Source organism: Zootermopsis nevadensis, unplaced genomic scaffold, assembly GCF_977971745.1.
Source record: "Zootermopsis nevadensis isolate Lab colony 2312 unplaced genomic scaffold, Znev_1.0 Znev_ptg000010l, whole genome shotgun sequence".
Taxonomy (NCBI): Eukaryota; Metazoa; Arthropoda; class Insecta; order Blattodea; family Termopsidae; genus Zootermopsis; species Zootermopsis nevadensis.
The window spans coordinates 5,588,091-5,611,144 of NW_028259142.1; the positions used below are offsets into that span (position 1 = coordinate 5,588,091).

Genomic DNA, 23,054 nt, shown 5'->3' on the forward strand with positions numbered 1-23,054 from the left:
GTGAAATTTGTAATGGCATTTTATGTGGTATCGTTTACATTTATTGCGACATAATCACACACACTTTACATTTGGATTGTGACATTTCTTTTGTCCACGGATCTTATGTTGAAAGTCATGGATAACCATTCTGCCCAGTATTGATTTAGTATTACTTCTGTTGATTAAAAGAATTCGCTCCTCTTAATTATCTTTACTGTACAATTTGTTCCGATTACATACAGATAAATAACTGCACAGGTTAAGTAGGGTTTTTAATTTTCAAGGCGGTGAGTCCGAAGATGGCTGTCGTCTGGGTTGTAGCGCCGTGTAGTCTGGTAGAAGTCCATCAACATACCAGAGGTCCGTATTGCCTCCATCATCAGGGCGATGAATAAGGAACTGCATAGATGTATGAAGTGAAGCTTTCGCGGCGATTGAAGTTGATGAAATACTCTCGGGCTACAAGCCGCGTCGTCAAAACTTTGGCAGAAAATTTGGTTTGTCCACCGTTCAGCCACTGCACAGATCATTGCAACTCCATTTACTCATTGGAAACGAATGTTCTGCCATTTACATACCAGCGAGAAATACACAACACTGGCTGCATAGTGGTAAATCTGTTTTTAGTCTCGCACAAATTGACAGACGTTTCAGAAGCACCGAGTGCCTATGTCATCGCCCTTATGACTGAGGAAGTAAGCACCTCTGAAACTTCGCCCACTTTCAACTATGCTACAGGGCACAGTATCCCAGAAGACAGTCCTCTTCGTACTTGAAATTCAGAAACTGAAATATCACAGGTAGAAACGTTAACTGCAGTTCAACCTCTCTACTTTCTATGCACCACTCAAACTTCTGCAAACAATTTTTCAACCCTGGAACTTTGAGGAACATATTCCAATATTAGAATGAAAGTATATATATGTGAACTGTGTGAGATATCAGTTGAGTTCACTGTCTGTCTACAGTCAACAATGGCATTTTATGGAAGGCATTTAAAAAATTGCTGTTTACTCTTCACAGGTTTTTATCGACTTCATTCTTCATTACTGTCGGCCCCCGATAAAAGTATGACAACAATATAAGGAGAGAAGGCAATTACTGCACATACAAATATAGGTGTGTGGCATTCAAGGACCCTAGAATTACAGAATATTGAAACCACTACTGTTGGGGAAAGAGTTACAAAATTAATTTTGTTACTAAGAAAATGGGATATATTTTGGTAGTGATGGTGGTCCAACAGCTTCAAGGCATGCACGACTAGCTTAGGAAGTTGTGAAGAGCTTCCATAACATATTATTATGCAGGCCATGGATGACAATACTTCAACAGTTTACCACATGAAAATATCTGTTGACTAACTTTATAGTGCATCCCCTGAAAGCAGAGTGGAACCTGAATATTTTGTGTCAGAACTGAGTGATAAGATAACTGTAGGTCATGTTCAGGGTACCCAGTGGGTGGTGGCAAGCATCCAGCAAAAATTATACATATATATAGCCTAAAAACAAAAAATTAGTATGTAGTGTAAATTTTGTTCTGAGCATAGGGCTCATATTAGATGCTATAACAGAACTTCAGAAACTATCAATAAATTGTGAGATATGCAAATTACATTACCAGAGGCTTATTGTCTCATTTACTTGAAATGTCATGTGTTCAAGTCGATGAACAAATTCCAGATGAATGTTAATAAGAAGCTTAAAATTTACCTAATAAATCAAAATTCAAATGGATTAAATTGGAGAAATGTGATAAACAGCAAAAAATGAGTCAAACAGACATTTTAAAAAGTTAAGTGAGAACATTAACAGCCATATGTTTACTACAGGAGCTTCACATACTTCATCAGAAAATGACAATCAATCTAACAGAAAAATATAATTATTTTAATAAACCATGTAGGCATTTATGATATAACAAAGTGTCCAAAAGTAAAATACTCATTCTTCTGAGAGTAACATATGTGCAAAAATGCCTCCTTCAATTTCAGGCATTTCATTAATATATTTAGTTCTAATTATGACACAATTCTGAAAGACATCCAACCATTGAAAACTGCTCAAGAAACACTAATCATATGAACAGCGAAATGTGAACAATTTACTCCATCTAATATAAGAAATTCACTGTTACTGGAAACAACGGTCAGTTTTATAATGTTTCATGTCGTCATCAAATCTGCAGTTAATAATTTTAATATCAAAGACTACATAAAGTAGTGGTTGTGACGGCCATCAGGATGCTAATTGCACAGATTGTACAGCCCTTATAGTAAGGTGTGTTGAACAGAAAATATTAGGAAACTGTTTTTAAGGTATACTGCACATAATAAGAAAGCATATTTTGATTATGTTGGGATTTATTTTCAGAATCACCCATCAACACCATTTCAGAAAATGAACTCAAATTATTCAAAACTAAATATTTTCATTTGCCCAAAAACTGTGATGTTTATTTTATAGTCAATCAGTTGGATCTCTCGGAAGAACCAATCAAAACACTTTTTGGTAAAAATCAGCCAATCAAACCCTTTCTCCATGAAATTAATGAGCAAAAAAGTAATTGATCCTTTCCATTTTCAGCATGAACAAACACAGTCATTTTGCTTTATATATTAGCTAATGTTACAATTAAACCTTTAAGATATAGATAAAAATCACAATATTTATATTAATAAAATTATTTAATATTATGATTTGTGAACTATCAAAGGCTGTCTATTTCCTTTTTTACTTTTAACCTCTGACTGTACAGGCATCCATGCCCCTTCAGATAAAATGCTTACAGACTTGGTAGAAAACATCCTACCACTTCTTCAACCTCAAGCATTGACAGCAACATGTATATAATACAGACATGCACAACTCAGGTTCTAATGTAATAAATATACTGTGACTGTTTGTTGTTTGTTTCTCGGCACTACAACCCTGTTGTGGGTTTTTGCCGCCTCCTTTTCAGAGGTCTTTTGGTCGTGCGTGAAGTAGTGAGCGACCAGCTAACTGACTGCACAATTTCTACTCAATCCTGATTTGACTGCCAGAGCCATCTAGTGGTTAATCAGGAGACTTTGTGGGTGAGAAACGGCCACTGAATTTTGCTTACAAAACATCTCTTATCATGCTCGTAAGGTTCTTTTACATGCCATAAATCTATGACATGGAACCGCAGGCTTTACTTCCCCTTCGAAGGAAGTTGTGCTACGGATTTTTATCACCCTTAAAAATCCATCGACCTTGGCCGGGATTGAACCCGCGAACCTTGGGCAAGCACGCTAACCACTAGTCCACCGAGGGCAACACTGTGACTGTTTACTGACCATTATTAACATACTGACTTCAGACATAGAACATGGAAAAATATCAGGTTTAAATGGAATCAAAGACTGTGACTGCTATGTAATAATAATAATATATTATAAATATAAACCTTAGGGACAAGGTCTGTCTCGGGTACATGGAAGTACATACCCCATAAAGTGGTGAATAGATGGGACAATAATAATAATAATTGTATATATATATATATAATATACTGCAGGTTACACATGATGTTCATATAACTACATATATTTATAATGTAACTGTTACATGATAAACTACATTTATGATATAAGTAGTACTGACATTTATACAAAGAATACACTGACCAAACAATCTCTACAATGCATCATTAAAAAAAATAGCAGTTTGTAAATATTCCACTTATGTAAGAAAACTATTTTTGTTGGTAAATTGCTTAGCATTATACTCATGTTCCACATCTATTGAAAACAGCCATTCACTCACAACTTGTCCATTTGTTGTCTCACAAAGAGACAAACAGCTGAGACAATAAAAAAATAATTGTTTTTCAGGTAACTAGAAGCAAAATGATGCAGAAACACACTGGATTTGGTACAGGCCTCTGGTTTTAGAGAACATAATTTGTAATTCACAAAATTAAATTATAAATACTTTAATAACAATAATTATATATTAAAAGTACACAAATTCAATACTAACTTTATAATCACGAACAACATGTATTTTAACCAAATTAAAAGCTATTATCACATTGGCAATTTTATAATTTATTAATTAACCAATTATCAATTATTTTAAAATCACTTTAATATATATAGCAACATTTAATTCTTGTGGCCAGTACAGTTATATTAATGTTATGAAAATGGTACAGAAGCAACATATTTTGAAAAGAAATATTTTTATAATCTAATTTTTAAATCAGTATCGAATGTACACAATTGTTACAGATGGAACATATTTGTGGCACATGGGTATTTAATTTTTAATGTTTTAAATACCAGTATTATGTCTTAACTGGAGGTACTCCAGCTGTTCCATCTGCCATTACAAATACTTAAAATAATTTATACACAGGGAAGTAGTTGACACTTTGTCACTATATACAGTATACCTGAGAAAAGCAGATTTTATATGCAAAAAAATTCTCAAAAAGAGATGGCATATTTAAACAATCAAAATGTTATTTTGAAATGTTTGAATGTAAAGATGTATATTGCTATAACATATATATTCTATACACAGAATATGTTTTTAATATCACATTGAGTGCTTTAATAAATAATATTTGTCATTTATGTTTCAATTCTCAAAAATGCTAAAATCTAAAGCTTTCTTACAAGTTAAACAAAGACTTTGCAATGATTTCTTCTTTTTATATAAAGAGCATACTAATCATTATGCAATTATAAAAAAAAATTCCCTTTGAACAGTTTCTCTGTTAACGCCTCCAAATCTCCATCTTGTAAGTCACTACCTATACTGAATTAAAATATTGGAGTCATCGTCATTGTATTTTCAAGAGCCTGGAAACTGTTGGCCTATCTTTGTGATTTGTGGAGAGCAGAACAATTTGCATATTAACAGTGTGCATTAAATGCCACTTTCTCACATTAATGCCAACTGGGAATCTGCTAGAAGAAACCAATTGATAAAATACTGTCAAATGGCATATGAGACTTAAGGTTCTTATGACAGACATCGATGTAGTAACACCATGTGAACTTGTAGGGAGACACCAACATTTTGGAAAATCACACTATCTCCACCTTCAGCCTTGAAGATGGAGACATTAAGTTTCTTTCAAATGTTGGTATCTATCTGCATATCTCTCTTTTTCTCTCTGTGGTGCAGGATATTCTTTGTAAAGTCGATTGTTACTCGGCTTGTCAAAGAATAGCCCACTTTCTTTGTGGAACCGAAGATTCATCACCATGTTCACAAAATCCCACCACCAGACTTTATCCTGAGCTAGATGAATCCAGTTTGCTCCATCTATTCCCACCTCCCTAAGGTCCATCTTAATATTATCTTCCCACCTATGCCTAGGTCTTCCCAGTGGTCTTCTCTCTTCAGGCCTTTCAACCAATACTCTGTAAACACCCCTTCCCTATGCATGCCGCATGTCCCGTCCACCTCATCCTTCTAGATTTAATCACCCTAACAATATCAGGTAAGGTGTACACACCACGAAGCTCATTAACGTCCACACAGCATTACCGTTCAGAACACTGACATCAACATGTCAACTAGTGTGTTTAAACTGTGAAGTTTGTGACACAGAAAATGATAAATTTCTTTCTAAAGCTGGTTGTAATCCTGGGTGTGGAAAGCTGCAGTTGATGTGGGAAGCATGGAATGTCTGTATAGGCTGAGAATCTGGAGTTTGTAAGATTGTTTTTCAAAGATATGGCAACACACTAAACAGAACTGGTCAGTGCAGAGGCTCTGGGCCTTGGGTTCCTCAAGGACCCTGTACTTATTAGTTCTGAAAATTACTGAAAGCCCAACTGACAATATTTATCAACTTGGTACTGTTCTAGAAATGGAGATGTTTTCCATTCACTGGTACAGTTCTTAATAGAACTGTGAGTGTAACACATTAAAGCCAGTAACTAAGCAGTAGGTTCTTTCAAAATAGGGTAAAGTAACTCTCAACTTATAGTCCTGCATTTTACACTGCAGATATATCATGGCTATTACAATTACATCAGATGGAAATACTTCATTATCTACTAGCATAGACCAGGGCAGGACACCATAAGGTATACCTAGGGGCAATGGATACCAACCAAGAAATCAACTTTATCTTGAGGTCCAAATTAATTTCAAAATTATGCCATTAAATATTTCTGAGACCATAAGTGTTGATCAGATTTGAATAACTTGATGAAATAAATATTTTATCTTAACCTACCTTTCTGACTTTGCCTGATAACCTCCAATTTAAGTGCCCCTTTACATACACAGAAACATGCCAACTTCTACCAAAACATTCAAATGGTTTCTCACTGTATATGAGCCCACATCAGAAGCAGGGGGTTTTAAGTCACGTGTTTCTACTATTAATAAATGTGTGGTTGGGAGCTATCTATGAACGACTGGAAGAAATACAAGCACCCATCTGGATGATTACATACGATGACCAGTTTTTGTCTTAAGATTTCAAGGCCATGTAAATGTCTGTGACCCCCAACTCATTGAAAGAGCCGAGCGTGTTAATGCCACGCTCTCTGGATTTTATAGTTACAAATAAGAAGTACTAGTAATGTATTTTATTTGTGCCAAAAATTTTCTGACTTATCTAGAGGAATCAAAGCTTCCTGTGAAGTACTTTCCATGATATGCCTGAACTAATTACTGGGGGTGACAAAGACTGAGCTGTCTAAATACTGTAACAGTGAAACGTATTGAGAACTGCTGCACGGGAAGATTCGTGCCCTGCTTACGATCGCCACACTCTAGTGTGTCCATCAATTCTTCTACAGGAGACCTCAAACAGGAATTTGCTAACCAAATGTAAACACTTAGCTTTCTATATTCGTGTCTGGGAGAAACACTTGCCTTTTCCATTGTGACCAGAATTATAAGAGGCATGTAAGAATTCAGTTAAATTCAATATGGAACTCTGTACTTCTCTAACAGTTTCTTTTCTTTCATTTGGTTTTACATTCAAACATTTTTGCCAACCGTTTCCCTGAATATATGAGCATTACCATAATCATTTTACCATCATGATTTGTGTCCATAGACAAATTTGATCTTCTATTTCAATGCACTGTCAAGTTTTATGTCTATAAAAAGTTGATTCTAAAACATTATTACAAAGGATGAAACATTCAGAGGAACACATTTTCAACTATGATAGTTTCTAAAACATATTTCAACATAAAACATGTCCTTATATTTCAGTCGTTACTAAAATATCAGTACAGAACTTGTTTAAAATGCCTATTAATCAAAATGAACCAATTGCATTTCTAATTGATTTGAAATCAAACATACGAAATACAGCTTAATGGATAAATTTCTAGTTCCTCTTTCTACATTTTAATTTGTGTACTTGAAAGGCAATTTCCATTATTAAAAAATATATATATACATATTTTAAACCTACAAAGTTAATATAAAATGATGTTTAGAAAAGCATTTCATGCCACGGATGAGGATGAAGACACGTGAACATAAGCAAACACATGCTCACATTCACCAACACTAAACTTGTTAAGCTGTGAAGATTACGTTGACCACTCATACAGTAATTGGGAGCAAAACCTCTAGCTAATATCTCTGGAGCGGACATATACGTTAGCTTCCTGCAATGCTTAGCACTAAGAAGACATCATTCTTTCAAATGCCCAAAGAACCAGATCATGCATATTTTCATGAGAAAGTAAGGTGTACTTTTGCATCATTTGTTTTGTATAATTAAAATAACAATAAGGATCCTGGAATCTACTTTTCCGACCTTATCCCATGACATAACAGAATTTCTCTGCAGCAGTTATTAGATTCAATGACCTTAATGACATAAAATACCACATCTTCACACTTTTTTAAAGATGGTGAGGGATATCAGTGTTCAAATTCAAAACTAATCTGGAAAAATTATTTTTTAATTAAATGTTTAAAAAGACAGGCATACAGAAATATACTTTTGTATCAAATTGTATTCAATAATACTAAACCCATAAACAAGAATTTTGAAAAATCTAAAACATTTTTCTCAAAATACCAATAAACATAGAAATGTGAATGTTTGAAATATGTAAATTATGTCATTCTGCCTGTATTAATAAATAACTGCTCTGCACCCAGATACACAGTGTGCTTTAGATCTCTCTATATCACAGATATAAAATAACAAAAATTATTCATTTCAAACTATTATAATGCAAAAATCCACCCCACAGACAGATGTATATTCAAACATAACATCTTATTCCATTAATATTTTTCAAAATTGGAATGAGCATGAACTGTCATGCACCAAGTGATGAGCATATTTATGCAGCTAAAAAACTGAGGCTGCCTTTTATAAGATAAAATAAAATAAAACTTATTAACCTACCAAATTGTAATGTTTATTGAGCCAGAATTGTACTGAAAATTTCCTTCTGTCTGAATGACATTTGGGTTGCTCTGAGATCCATCACACTGCTAAGTGTGCCACTGGCATCCTCCCTAATAAAAACTGATCTAGAACTTTATACACTGTACAATATTTGTAATTATTATGTATAATATATAAGAATAAATTTATAATTACAATGTCTATTTCATGTGGTAATTTATAATTAAAGCTATATGTATTAAATCATATTTTTGTCTGATATTTTATACTTCATTTTGTTATAAAAATTAAACACAATTATAGCTCTGATATACGTGTTGCAATATGCGGCTGTTTCTGTTGGACCCCAGACTGATTGGTCAAACTGTACAATAAACAGAATTTTTATCATGTTTAAAATTCGTATGAAATAAAAAATACTTCTTTAATAATATGATTTCATTTTCACGCTGGTCAGACATGCAAATTATTTAACAGATGGCAACTTTTTCAAATGTTTCCTCTTCATTGCATCTTTGTTTCTTGTAAATGTGAGATCTTGCAAAACCATTTGCTGTCTACATTATTGTTAACCATATTTAAACTCAATCTTCAAATCAATTAACAAAAAATGAAACCATAATATGACCTAAGAGAGCATAAAATACACATATTAAAAACTCCATTGTTGTGCCAATAATATCATTTGGCAGAATCATTCTAATATATTCCATGCATTCTAGTACTTATCTTCTAACGTCCCTTCACACACGTAAACAACTTTCAATTCACTCAACTTGTAAATTCTTTGTAACATTTCTGTTCTGAAAAGCATTGCAAAGTAATACGACAGAAAGCTTTTCTATCTTTATAACAATTACAGATCATATTACTTCATACTGTTAAATAAGATTGTTTCATTACATTCACTGAATTCCAACAAAGGCACCGTGAGTGTTGTTCAGTGTCAAAAATATCCTACTGATAACATGGAACCAATAAAAACATGTTTCTTTTTTCACATACAGAAGAATCTGACACCACTCTTTTACATTTCCCATATTGCACTTTCCATTCCACCTGTGTTTGTGACAATTTCTTTATAAAACATTTCATATGCTCCACTCTGACTCACAGCATTGTTATATCTGCTCATTTCCTTAAAGGCTTTATTTAATAATAGGCCCTGTGTAAAGTTTTGCAGGCTCTGATCTTTTAAGCTACAGCAATCTCATGATTAATCTGTGGCAACCATCAGCACAGTAATCTCCTTCAAAATGTAGCCTATAAAACTTAAATAAAACAAACTGTTGCTAAGCCCATTTTATGGTTCTTATTTTTTATGTCTTTCATAATAGTTGACATTTCTCTGGAATTACTTAACCTACAAAACAGCTGATCCAACCAATACGTTAATTTTTGTTAATTTCAATTTTAAAATGTATTCGCTGTAGCAATCTTAGGATTAATCTGTGGCAACAATCAGCACAGTAATCTCCTTCAAAATGTAGCCTATAAAACTTAAATAAAACAAACTGTTGCTAAGCCCATTTTATAGTTCTTATTTTTTATGTCTTTCAAAATAGTTGACATTTCTCTGGAATTATTTAACCTACAAAACAGCTGATCCAACCAATACGTTAATTTTTGTTAATTTCAATTTTAAAATGTATTTGTACGTTAGAATTCCAGTTTGTAACAAGAAAATTAATTACCACGAACATAAAGATAATGGAAGCCACACGGCCTTAGCAATAATCTGTTAAAACAGTACAACAAAGAATATTACAGATTCAACCAGGAGAAATGACAATGATTGTTCAGTTAAATGTAGCAGGTAACTCTGACAAAAAATTATGGGAAGACAACTCTGTGATTACGAAAGATCAGCTTCAAATTACAGTTTCAAGGTCAATAAAAGTTATTAGTGTTCCATGAATTGCTCTGACACTCATTCAGTGTCAGGAAAAACATTACAGAATTCACGTCCGTGGAAAAGAAAGAATTTTATTGATATTATGTGCCCATATAAAAATCCAAATCATATCTCACTGTGGGTGTCTGTAGGGCTGGGCTATAATTTAAGTCAACTTCCCATGATTTAATTGTTATATTTTTATTTAGCTTATTTCTGCAATGAATTTTCTGTACAATTTTCCAAATAATTTACCGTGATGTACTGGTGTTCCGTTACGTTCAATAGTTTTACTATAAGTCAAGAACTGGAATTCAAAACTCCAATGAACAAATACTATAAAAAAATTGTTTTAATAAAGTACTTAACATCATAAAACTTACATCAAACTGCATTCATTGGCATTTTTGATTTACATTTAATATTGCTCTATTTAATATTACAGACATGTGATGGCACTTGAACAATATGTATTTTATCTTTCACTGTCTCACGCCCATCAACTTCACCTCCTACTCCAGTAAATATGGTTCTATCTTCCCTTTTGCTGACAGTGTGTAGAAATGTATCTTGAAAATTAGAACAAGTACATCTTCAGGAAAAGAGTCATTACATTCATCCAAGTTAATCCAAAACTGGTGACATGCAGTCTGTGAAACCACAGCTGAAGAAATATATTTTTCTTTCAATTTATATAGACTGCTTTGCAGTGTTCTGCTGTTCTTAGTACCTTCTTATCTTTTGCTTATATGTCTACTTGTGTTTCCTCAGTCATTCAATGCTGTATGCATCAAGAAATTTAGCAGATGTTGGGGGGACCTCATGTTGCTGGTTATGTGGCTTTCTGTGTATCCACAATTGTTTTTATTGTGAGTATACGTGTGAGAACTTCAAAGCGGGTTACACCTCATGATACCAATTTTGTAAAAGTGTTGGAGCGCCTGCAAGAGGGTTTCGGTGATGTCGAAAGGGAAAGCGAATGTGCAATTGAACGTGACCGCAACGGGGAATGTGCTGAGGCAGAATGACAAAATCAAGACGTTTACCCATCCCAGATTTTCACTCAAACAATCTGATGTTTCTTCATGTATCAAATTAAAATGTATCACTTTGTTCAGAATTCTTAACGAATGAGCAAAAAATTTATACCCGTTCCGAAATGCACGTTTCTCTTCACGTGGATCCTGCATATGTTTTTTAAAACATTAAGAAAATATGCTAAATATTTTATTTTAAGAGTTATTGTGATGTACAGACCATGTGGTGTTAGATTTTAAAATTCTCTTGCATACCAAATTAACCTGGGAACAAGACGGGACTACCAAAACTCAAGTGGTCTGTCAGACCTCATGTCACTGTTTGCACAACAGAAAACTCACATCACTTGTCCATATTAAAACATGTCACACATAGAAGCTATAGATCATGACTAATATGCATGTTACATGTTTCAATTTGTCCAATGTCGTGCCCCGGCCACACTTTACCCCCAGGGAAAGGTTCCCAGTACCCACTGGAGGCTCGTCTGGACGCAGAGGCTAGAAGAAAAATCCTCTGCCCGTCATAGATTGAACCTGTCGTCAAGCCCGTAGCCAGTCGCTATACATAATGAGCTACCCCATCTCGTGTCATACCCTCAGCAAGATATTAAACTGCATCAATAATTTCAATAACTAGTTTTCAGTCAGAAAGACAAGCATTAGTTGTGCTTGTCTACTTTCACAGTGAACCAAACTTTTTTCGCGACATTTTATGTGTCAGAAGTCGGTTTGTTGCGGGACATTCATCTGAGGCTAACAGGACTTAGTACCATTTAGCAGCATTGACTCTGATTACTTTTTTTGGGCATTTCCAAGTTGGAAGGCTTTGGATTATTATGTTGCATGTCATGTACGTTTACCGCCAGACATTTAAATGCTAATTTAGACTCTTCGCCCACGCAACTGTGGCTAAACACAGATCAGCACATGTAAGCGAAAAACATGTGTTCTGATGCTTTAAGCTTCCACAGTAATCCGTAAAGAATTTATGGCAATTGGAGAACATCTACTGAAGGAAAGACAAAATATTTTGAGCCAGGAGAGCACGCTCACTTGAGCTGACGCTGAATCTATTAAATTCACACAGACCTGACCACATTGTCCAAGCACCACTAATGTTGAATGACAATGTATTTTCATAATTTCTGATCAATCCAAAAGCACTTGAAAGGTATTTTCAACACGTGCGCCTTAAATGTTTTTATCACAAATGGCAGTGTTTTGCAGAATACAACCTGGCACCTAGTGTTTGAATGCGCACATACCGGTCAAGCTGTTAAAACACGTGACAGGCAGGCGATTTAAGAGCCGGTATTCTTTATTTATGTTCTAGACTTAGTGGCAAAGGACAGTTTAACATTATTACCACTAAAAATCTTTCTTCATGGTTCAAACTTGAAAAGTTTTATCTAATTTCCAGAATTCAGTCTCTGGATGTCACACAGTGGTCAGGCAGACGCGTTGCGAGCTAAACTTTGAAAAATACTGATCTAGGCAGAAATAATCAGTTAACGAGAGAGGTAGGAAGAGAGCAACATGTCCACCATCTAGTGGACTAGATTAAATCCGACTGCTAAGCCAATAGCTAGGCAGAAATATTGTACCGAGTTTGTTGCTTTCACAGTTAAATTCATCAGAACTAACAAACCAGGATACGGAGTTTCATGTCCGATGCAAACCACAGATGACAATTTGGTTCCCCGCTGAATTGCGTCTTGTAATTTTGGTAATTCTCAAGAATACTCATGACTACTGTCGGACAATGCCCATTGTTTTTGGCCCTGCACTTGATCTAATCTCCGAATCTTGTGCACGCTTTCTTCCACTTGCACTGGGTGCACCATTGTTCTCGATGTTCCATTCCATAAACCTTACGACACTTCTTTGTTTCGCCTCGCAGTTTCCTGGTCGGACTTCCGGGCAGTTTGTTGGGTGCTGACAGTGACAGAAGCTGACTGCCATTGGACTGGTGTTGTATCTGGCCGCCCGTTCGTGGGCTGAGTTTCAGGTGCTTCTGAGGTGAGCTCTGTTACATAGAAAAACCATGTTACTTGCTGTGATGAAGTGGACAAAGAACAAAACTGGGATAACTATCTTCATTATAGAGTTGAGTGACCAATCAGCATAAAGAGGTCTGCTGATAAGCAGCACGCACCTAGTCTGTTCTGAAGCTGCATGACCGGAGTATCAGCAGCCAAATTGCACTGTTGAAAGACTCATCCTGTTCTTCGCATGATATTGCAACCTTATTTTCTGACGGAGAAGAAATGCATGGAGTTTTATAGCAAAGCTCACAAATTAATAAACTGACTGATTCTATGGCGCGACAGTCCAAAACCGAGTCTTGACTCCTCCCACGTGGGAGGTTTCTTTGTCTTTTGAAGTGTGCATTTTATGAGTAGCGAGTGACAAGCCCACCGTCTCTGCACAAATTCTACTCACGCCTGATTTGACTGCCAGAGCCATCTAGCAACGAAGCAGTGAATCAGGTGAGACTTGGATGAGAAATGGCCGGGTTTGAACCCGCGAATCTTGGGTCCAGTAGCGAGCACGCTAACCGCTAGTCCACCGAGGGCAACCAAATTAATCTCCAGTATTCGTGAAGTACTTGACCTCTGAAAAGTTGGTAAACTTCTACCTGAATAACATATCTCAGTTTTTAGGTCGTCAGCTTCTCCTGGCCACCAGTTTGTGTCAAGTTGTGACAAAACATAACGTTAACCGAAGAGACACAAACTGTAACAGTAATTTCCATAATAAATAACTGAAACTGAGATATGTTCTGATATTCACCTATTTCATATGTAAATTCTTACAAATCCTATCAAACCCTATAATTTAATAAACAATATTACAGCTTCCACCTTTGCATTTAACTCTTAAAACAATTATCCTGCTGCGTGCGCTCAGGGGGATAGAAGGTATAGCGCCTACTCATTCTTGACCTCGGCACTAGATGGGGTGAGTGGTCATCATCACGCCCCGGCCGGCTTTACCCCCGGGAAAGGACCCCGGTACCCATTGTAGAGGAGACTGGGTGTGCCCCAGAGCCGGTCTGGACGCAGAGGCTAGAGAAAAAATCCTCTGCCCCGGGGATCAAACCCCGGTCGCCCAGCCCGTAGTTGGTCACTATATTGACTGAGCTATCCCGGCTCATCTTTTTAACTCTTATAACTACCAATTCAGTTTGTGAAGGAATTCAATGGTCATAAAGAAGACGATAAAAAACATACTCACAGGAGAAGTGGCAGTGGTTGGTGACGACCAAGGTAGACTTCCTGATGGAATGTTAATAGGACCTGCTCTCTGGTGTCCAGCTGTGAAACCATTTTTCAGCTGTTTCAGGTACTCTGGATCTGAAATTTACAAGATTCATTTAACCTACATTCGTAAATTAAAATATTCTCAGAGCTCAGAAATACACGTGCATTTGAATGTACCTTGTAATTTCTTCCAGTGAACACTCCCTTTGGGGAAGAGTAAGTCTTTATTTGGAACATTAAAACACGTCAGTTATTAACTCCCAAGTAAAATCCAAATCTTCATACAGAATGAACGTAATACTGCTACTAAGTGACACGGTCAGATTTACTATAGCTTATTTGCTTCCCTGTCTCTGCCTGTCTCTACTCTGGTAGAATGTTTTCTTATGAAAAATAATATTTAGAATTCCTATAAGTTATAAAGCAAGTTTGGGTGCGAAACATGGTCTCTCACTCAGAAGGAGGAACACAGATTGCAGGTGTTTGAGGAGGATATTTGTGCCTAGGAGAGAAGACGATGGGGTCTGGAGGAAACTGCATAATGACGAACTTAAAAATCTGTACTCCTCCCTCAGTATTGTCAGGGTGATTAAGTCGAGAAGAATGAGATGGGTTGGGCATGTAGCGCGCATGGATGGGACAAGAGGTGTGCACCGGGTACTGGTTGGGAAGCCTGAGGGGAAGAGACCTCTGGGGAGACCTAGACGTAGATGGGAGGATAATGTCAGGCGGGATCTATGGGAGATAGGAGTTGAAGGAGACTGGATTTTGTTGGCCCAGGACAGGGTCCGGTGGAGGGCTTTTGTTACTTCGGTGATGAACCTTCGGGTTCGATAAGCCATCTAGTTAGTTATAAAGCAAGTTAAAAATATAGTTCAAATTGGGAAATACGACTCACCATTTTACACAAATGTTTCAGTATGTTTTCAGACATATTTCTATAAAGAATGAATCAACTAAAAATGTTACAGATAAAAGTAGTAGTAACTAATGGGGTAGCATATTTCACATTATGAATATCAAACATGTATCGTGCCATTTTGTGATATGCTGTACATGCTGCCAAACTTGTTTAACAAAGTGTTACCTTCATGTGGAGGTCTGGCCATGTCACGATGTGACAACGTTGGAGGAGAAGATGTCTGCGGCCCTAGTTCTACTTCTGTGTAGTAGAATTCTTCTTCATGATCGCTCAACTCCAAATCATTCTCTGTTGTCTCACGAGGACTAAAATGAAAAAATAAATAAATAAAGAATGCTAAGATGGCTGTCTTCTGGCTTGTTGCACCATCTAGTCTGGTAGAAGTTTACCGACGTTTCAGAGGTCCTTACTGTCTCCATCATTATCGCCCTGAATCGTAGGTAAACTTGTACCAGACTAGATGGTGCAACAACCCAGAAGACAGCCATCTTCATAGCAGTCGCTGTGAAGACATAAACTCACACAAAAAGAATGCTTCTTTGAATTTATCACATACAAATTTATTCTTGTAGCAAATATAAAAAGAACTTTCTAAAAAAGCTATCAGTTATATGCAGAGTCCTGTAAATCTTTGATAAGTTTAGGTTCAGTTATGTTTGGTTAGGTTTGGTCAGGTTTGGTCAGGTTTGTTTAGGCTAGGTTAATTGAGGTAAGCCAGGCTAGTATTGTTTAGGCTAAGTTAAATTTGGATAGTTTCGGTCACGTCAGGTTGATTCAGGTTGTATCAGGTCCGGTGAGGTCGTGTGCATCATGGAAAATGAAGGTGTGATTGTGTAGTAGAGGACTTGTTAAAACAGTAATTTCCTTGTAGGGATTTCGTTTATAAGAAGAAAATTAAATAGGCAGACCAACCCCTTTTCTTACAAAAACAAAAGGAAAAAAAACAATCAAAGAGCAGGTTACACAGTTTTTTTTTAATTCTGATTATAAAACTGAGCTTCAAGAATTATATTCTAAGCCGAAACGTCTGTGACTCACACGGAAATGAAGTATCAAAAGAAACAAATAAAGGTAAGTTCAGTAATCACGAACAATGTTTTCGTATTGTATATTTCCTTCCTCTTTTATTACTTCCTTTTATCAAGCTGTTGTTAAAATTTGCATAACTGCCTTGTGTATGTATAACCTCAATTTCCATATTTTTCATGGTTCCTTCCCCTCACCCCTTTAAGGGATTTGACTAACACTTTTGAAGTCACCTTCTGCCACTACCATAGACTTTTCATTCATACCTCGGTTGTATACACAAATTATACTGAATGTACAATAATTTAATAATGTAAGACTCAGATTTATACTCGACAATTACCGGATCTCCAACGCAAACGAGTTCACAGAGAGTGTAGTTAAGATCTGCATAATCAGTGATCATCAAATTCGTTGGCCATTCGTAACAACTTAATTATAGGTTAACATTGCTCATGAAAATTTGTTGGTAGCCCTGTAACTTCTACCGGACTACACGGAGATATAAACCCAGAAGACAACGGCCTTCACGCTCGATGTCGTGACAACCTGTAATCGTACACAACCAATCACTTTCTTACTCATGTAACAACTTACCCCAGATGCACCTTGCGAACATGACCCTCGATGGCAGCACACGTCGTGGTGATAACACGACAACCAGGCCACCTGCACTGGAACACAATTCGACTTGCCTGTACACAAACAGAATATTCATGTTAAGCCACACGATATACGACTCGACAGCAAAGCGGGATTATTGAAAACCTGTCACTTCATCCTTATGCCTGTAATTTAACCGTCTCATTCTAATGCTTCCAATTACGGTATTTTAAACTTTCTAGCCTTGAACACTAGCGAGCTGTAGGCATGAATTGATTACTTGTACGACTGACTGTAGGACAAAATTCTGTTTATTTTTGACTGATAGGGTGATGAAGTTCAGAGGGGTAATACATGGCGTAGCTCCGGTATTCCCCAAATTTACATGATTTTGAGTCAGCAAGACCGTATAAATAAGTTTTTCTTTGAATTTTGTAGAAGAAAGAATAAGAAAGTCGTGTTTACACAGTTTTAAAGACAAAATGGTGCCAAGTCAGTCATTAACATTTCACATACTTCCTTAAACATTTACAGAGGAAATGGTTAATGCTACAAAGGGTGTAAATGATGAATGAGCATGTGATCAGGATGTCACGTGCCAAGGTATATTTTATAAATGTTCGATGAATGAAGAAGGCAAAATTGTGGTTGAAATTATTGATGAGAAGTGGCTTTGGGCTATCAGCTACCACGTAAACGACGTAATGTCTAACTTCAAGATCAAAGAAACTCATTTCCTATATGTTTGGGGCTGTTAGGTTTTCAAATGATGCTGAAACTGTTTTTGAAACAGCTGAAAAATGTTAATATCTGCCATTTTCCCCCCATGATTTGCTCTAAAATGATGGATAAGTAAGTGTTTCCTTTACATGTGGCCGTTCCGTAGAAATTATTGATTCCTTGGCTAAAGATTTCAAAATGATTCAATGACTTCCGTACAGATACACGTCTTTGAAACCGCATTCTCCGTTGAAGTCAATTGTTTCGACTAGGATGCTTTAATTAGTTTTTCTATGCTTGTTCATCAATCCTTCAGTTCTCTGAGTTACGTAAGTTAGCACGAAATTGGCAAGTGTTTTTGGCAGCACATACAAACATGTGAACAAACCTTTTCAAGTATGAAACAAAAGAAATCGAAGTTCCGTTCAAGAATTGCCTGCGTGCACTTGCATGACGTAATGTGAACTGGCATCTTTTTTTTAAAACAAATCTCTTGCGGGGCAAACACAAACCCAAAGTTTCACGATAATAAGATAAATTTAGGCTATTTTGATTGTAATGTTAAATTTTTTGTGTTGATAACGATTAAGATTTTGAATATTTTAATATTTTCCGTCAAATCACAATTTTAATAAGATAATAAAATATATAAAATATTTAAAATATCATTTCACGTTCCGCATCGAATGATCGATTTACAAATTGGAACGTTCTGTTACGACATGTTTCGGTTATATTTAACCGTCCTCAGGTATAAATTAGATTGGTAAATTAGAACTCGAATTACAATCATTTACAATGTTAAATTTAAATTTACCAATCTAATTTATACCTGAGGACGGTTAAATATAACCGAAACATGTCGTAAGAGAACGTTCCAATTTGTAAATCGATCATTCGATGCGGAACGTGAAATGATATTTTAAATATTTTATATATTTTATTATCTAATTAAAATTGTGATTTGACGGAAAATATTAAAATATTAACCTTATTCACAATATGACGCAAATATACTACCTTAAGATTTTGAATGTTCTAGCCCTTGTAGCACATTACATTTTTCAATGTGGCCCGTTTGTCGCTTCTGATGTAGAACAGTCACTTCCATAATAAAATGACCCAAAATACAGACAAATAAATAAATCCCTCTGCCTGAAAATTTAAGTAGGCTTATCACTGACATTAAATCGTAACAAAGATTCGGAGAATAACTGCGCGCATTTAAATCATGTCCACTTGTATTAATTTTCTTTAAGACACAAAGTGTGGCGTGTTACTATTTCATTTGACTACGTACATGTTTTGTGATGTCACCATGACAATCAGTAACGCTGATACAAAGACCATTGTCTTTACATCTTCAAATTTCCTCTATTTGCCTTCAGTATCCATTCATTACATATAGTGCCAAGCAGAGGTTCACTGAGGAACAAACATTCGACAAAAACCATTACGTACTTGGGGACATTGTGTTATTTCAATGAGTATCGCCTGCGTGTCGTAGCTGCAGCGAAGCAAAGCCAAGATCTGTTTGTGCTCCGATAGCGTTCCAGTCCAGAATGGTTAGGGGTGGGGTGAGTTTTGGAACTGCACGTGGCAGATATTGATCCAGTGGGTGGTTAGTAACAAACCAGCTGAAGGGGGTGGTGGATGGTATTTTTGTCGACTGTGCATTGCAAGTGCAACGGTCCTGAGTAGAGGAATTAAGTTTTATTATATCGCCTTCGAAGGAAGCTATTTCATGCTACGATAATATTCGCTTCTTGTGTACATCTATTAACTATATAAATTCACTAATCACCTCAGATTCTAACGACATCGCGTTTTCTTTTTAATTCTGGTACAGATTTAACAATTATATCGAACATGAAAGCATATCAACCGCGTCTCTTACATCCTCGGATTAGTTTGGGGCACCATAGTCGATTCCAGGGTGCCAACAAGTGGCTTTCTTCAGTAGTTGTATATCGTATAGAAAAGCATCCATTATTTATCATTTCATCACACATTTTGTGTAAATTATAACTTAATAATAATAATAACAATTGAAACAAGGCCGAGACGAGTTACCAGGTTTATTTGAACTCAATAACGATCCACCTCATTTCATCCAATCAGAGCAAGGCATTTACCTTCAAATAGGGCAAACGTGTAACACTATCATTTCAAAATTGTAACTGCTATAGGTTATCAGATAAAATCGTATAATTTATTGTTATTGCAGAGTACAACGGGATCTGTTTTAATGTAAAAATGTTTGTTCATTTTGTTAAAGACAAGCAATCTTCATCACTGCAAGTTTATGATGAAGGAATTAAGGTTAGAATCTGCTTACATACCTGATATCTAAGAAGGAGGTTGTTTTCCTTTCTTAGGATAAAAAGTGGACTTGCAAGGTAACCATGTCGAAAAATGAAAGTGTTGATGCAGGCATAGTGACATATTTTGGGTGCAATGCACTTTCCTTACAAGGTTTTATTAAAATAACCGCTGACATTTTTTAAAAGTGGATGATAATTTGTATTGAATCCAAGGGAAGCTGTTTCTGATAAGGAAATAAAGCTAAAAAAATGCCCTATGACACCACCCCCTCCCCCGCCCCAATTATAACTTGCGGAAGATATTTTATGTTATTAGAAGTTCTGGAATCGTATCTAAAACCTCTTGACGATGGTGAAGAGTCAATTGAATAAAAATTTTCTTGGATATTATCCATCGTCTAGTAAATATAAAACGTAAAACGACGTTTCGGAGATGGGATTAGCTCTATCTAGTGGGCCCAACTGTGTAGGAAGCTGAAGACGGAGATAGAGTCCCATCTCCGAAACGTCGTTTTACGTTTTATATTTACTAGACGATGGATAATATCCAAGAAGATATTTTATGTTATTAGAAGTTCTGGAATTGTATCTAAAACCTCTTGACGATGGTGAAGAGTCAATTGAATAAAAAATTTCTTGGATATTATCCATCGTCTAGTAAATATAAAACGTAAAACGACGTTTCGGAGATGGGATTAGCTCTATCTAATGGGCCCAACTGTGTAGGAACCTGAAGACGGATATAGAGTCCCATCTCCGAAACGTCGTTTTACGTTTTATATTTACTAGACGATGGATAATATCCAAGAAGATTTTTATTCAATTGATTCTGGAATCGTGTTTGGCCTTACTTACGTCACCATACAAATCTGTCTTGCGTCGCAACGTCTCCTGTGGCGACTTGATCACTGAACTTTTTGTGCTGGCCTACTGCTGCCAACTTACACAAAATTAAACCTCTTTTGGATTCACGTGCCATGTCAGTGTGCCAGTAAAAACGACACAGCCTGTTGCATGAGAAAAATAAATCACACTTCGGCTAATGAGGCCGGTCTTATAAGAACTCCGGAATCGCAGTAATAGGCCCACAGTCATAAAATCAGACTGTCCTCACATGTCTACGAGCAAACATTTGGGCTGTAGGCTGCTTCGGTCATTTAACGACACTGTATTAACTGCACAGACATTTAGCATCTAAATGGATTCAAGGATTCGTACTGCTGCAGAGAAAAAGACAGTGGCCTATTGCGATAAGCTCTTATCCCGAAAGTCGCTTGGAGGGTCTGAGTAAAAGCCAATAAAATCTCAGTCAGGATAGTCGGGACCCCAGCCCAGATTCCAACCAGGTACTTATTCATTATAAGTATGGATATGTTTAAAATAACGCAGGCTACTGTACTTCATAGCACAACAACCCCTGTTCAGAATCGTTGATTTTCAAGCAAAGCTTTCTTGACCTCGGTTATCTTCCCCTGTTCCATCAGCAGACAAATCTTCCAATAAACGAGGTCATTTCCTAAGCGTATTATAATCTTCCAATTCTAACGTCACCGCTGTCTTGCGGCTTGCAACAGTATCATATGCGTATTTCTACTGTTTAATTTCCTTCCATCAATAGCACCAACATGGCGGCCAAGCGGATTTTCAGGTTGCAGTAAAGCAGCTGCTTTGGACAAGTCCGTCGTTTTTATGAAAATTCTCCCGAAATCTATACATGACATTCGCTTTGAAGGCAAATAAACAATGAACCGCTTGAGGTAGATTAATGAAATTTTGTACGTAGACAAATCATAAACACGGCTATAAATTCTTAAATCGGTATCTCGTTCAGATGCACTGGCCAAAACGTTAGACAGCATCAATGAAATGACACCTCTTCTCTAAACAATATATTCGAAGATCATCAGTTCCTACAAAACAGGACAAACTTACATAGCTCAATCAGGGCTGTACAACATTTAGGACCGGGAATCGGGGCCCAGCCAGTCTCCTAAATCAGTTGTATTCAACCCTTTTTGTTCGCGTACCCCCAGATAAAATTTTTCTTCAACTTTGTACCCCCCAAAGTTGTTGGTGCATAATTCAAGTTATACACAGTATATAATCTACATCTAAAATAAATTAAATAAATTAAATTACTAATTATTCAGTGTTTATCATAAAATAATATATATATTTAAATTTCACGTATCCCCTAAGATGTCTTCGCGTACCCCAGGTTGAATACCACTGTCCTAAACAACGAGGAACCGGACATTCTTTTTCCGAGAACAAAGCGGCCGGAGAGTGGAGCTGACCACTGACCGCAATCAAGTGCCGATATTAAGAATGTCCAGAGCTTAGCCTCCATTCATGGCGTGGTTCTTGGACACATTGTAACTTTACTTTTTAACACAGAAAAGACGGGAATATAGCCGAAGAACTTCTTGGTTGTAGCACCGTGTAATATTTTAGCGCTGTGCCACTGTTACAGAGGAAAATACTGCCTCCATCATCAAGAAACCATTCTTCAACTTTTTCTCTTCTATCAGTTCCAGTGATATGGCCCAATACTATTTTTTTAACCTTACAAATACATAACCTGCAAGTGTTATACTTTTCCGACCGTCTTGTCAAATGCACAGAAAAGGAACAAACCCCAAAAGTGCAAATTGTTATTACTCAAACGCCTTTTATCCATCTAAAATTCGTATTCTTTCGAGTAAGCGAAAAATACTGGGGCTTGCTATACCAGAACAGCAGTGGGGTGCCAGGTTGCCGAACCAGCCTGGCGCAGTTGGTCAAACACACTGGGAACAGAGCGCCTCGGGTGTGATTCACCGGAGTTAACTGACCTCAAACAGCTGACAACGGCTTCAGCAAGTTTCCATAACGTATCCTCGATACGCTTCTGTTTTG

The 23,054-nt window shown here is 36.5% G+C and overlaps 1 protein-coding gene and 1 long non-coding RNA gene across 7 annotated transcripts in view; one reads left to right on the forward strand and one right to left on the reverse strand.

The window, feature by feature from the left end:
- Positions 1-246: 246 nt before the first annotated feature.
- On the forward strand, positions 247-4,588 carry LOC147874182 (uncharacterized). Of its 2 annotated transcripts, none has more exons than XR_015534463.1 (2): positions 247-926; positions 1,006-4,588. It is a non-coding gene; the product is annotated as an uncharacterized LOC147874182 (long non-coding RNA). The 2 variants fall into 2 exon arrangements; XR_015534464.1 differs by having other exon boundaries at positions 247-896.
- Positions 3,539-23,054, reverse strand: part of Glut4EF (Glucose transporter 4 enhancer factor) — a 197,411-nt gene continuing 177,895 nt past the window's right edge. For 4 of the 5 annotated variants that reach the window (XM_022082014.2, XM_022082195.2, XM_022082278.2 and 1 more), the window contains 4 exons: positions 17,107-17,204; positions 15,649-15,788; positions 14,536-14,654; positions 3,539-13,324 (listed from right to left, as the gene is read on the reverse strand). In XM_022082014.2, the coding sequence (XP_021937706.1) occupies positions 13,091-13,324; positions 14,536-14,654; positions 15,649-15,788; positions 17,107-17,204 (591 nt within the window). In that variant the 3' untranslated portion in view covers positions 3,539-13,090. The remainder of the gene's footprint in view (positions 13,325-14,535; positions 14,655-15,648; positions 15,789-17,106; positions 17,205-23,054) is intronic. The other variant, XM_022082105.2, reaches the window with a different exon arrangement.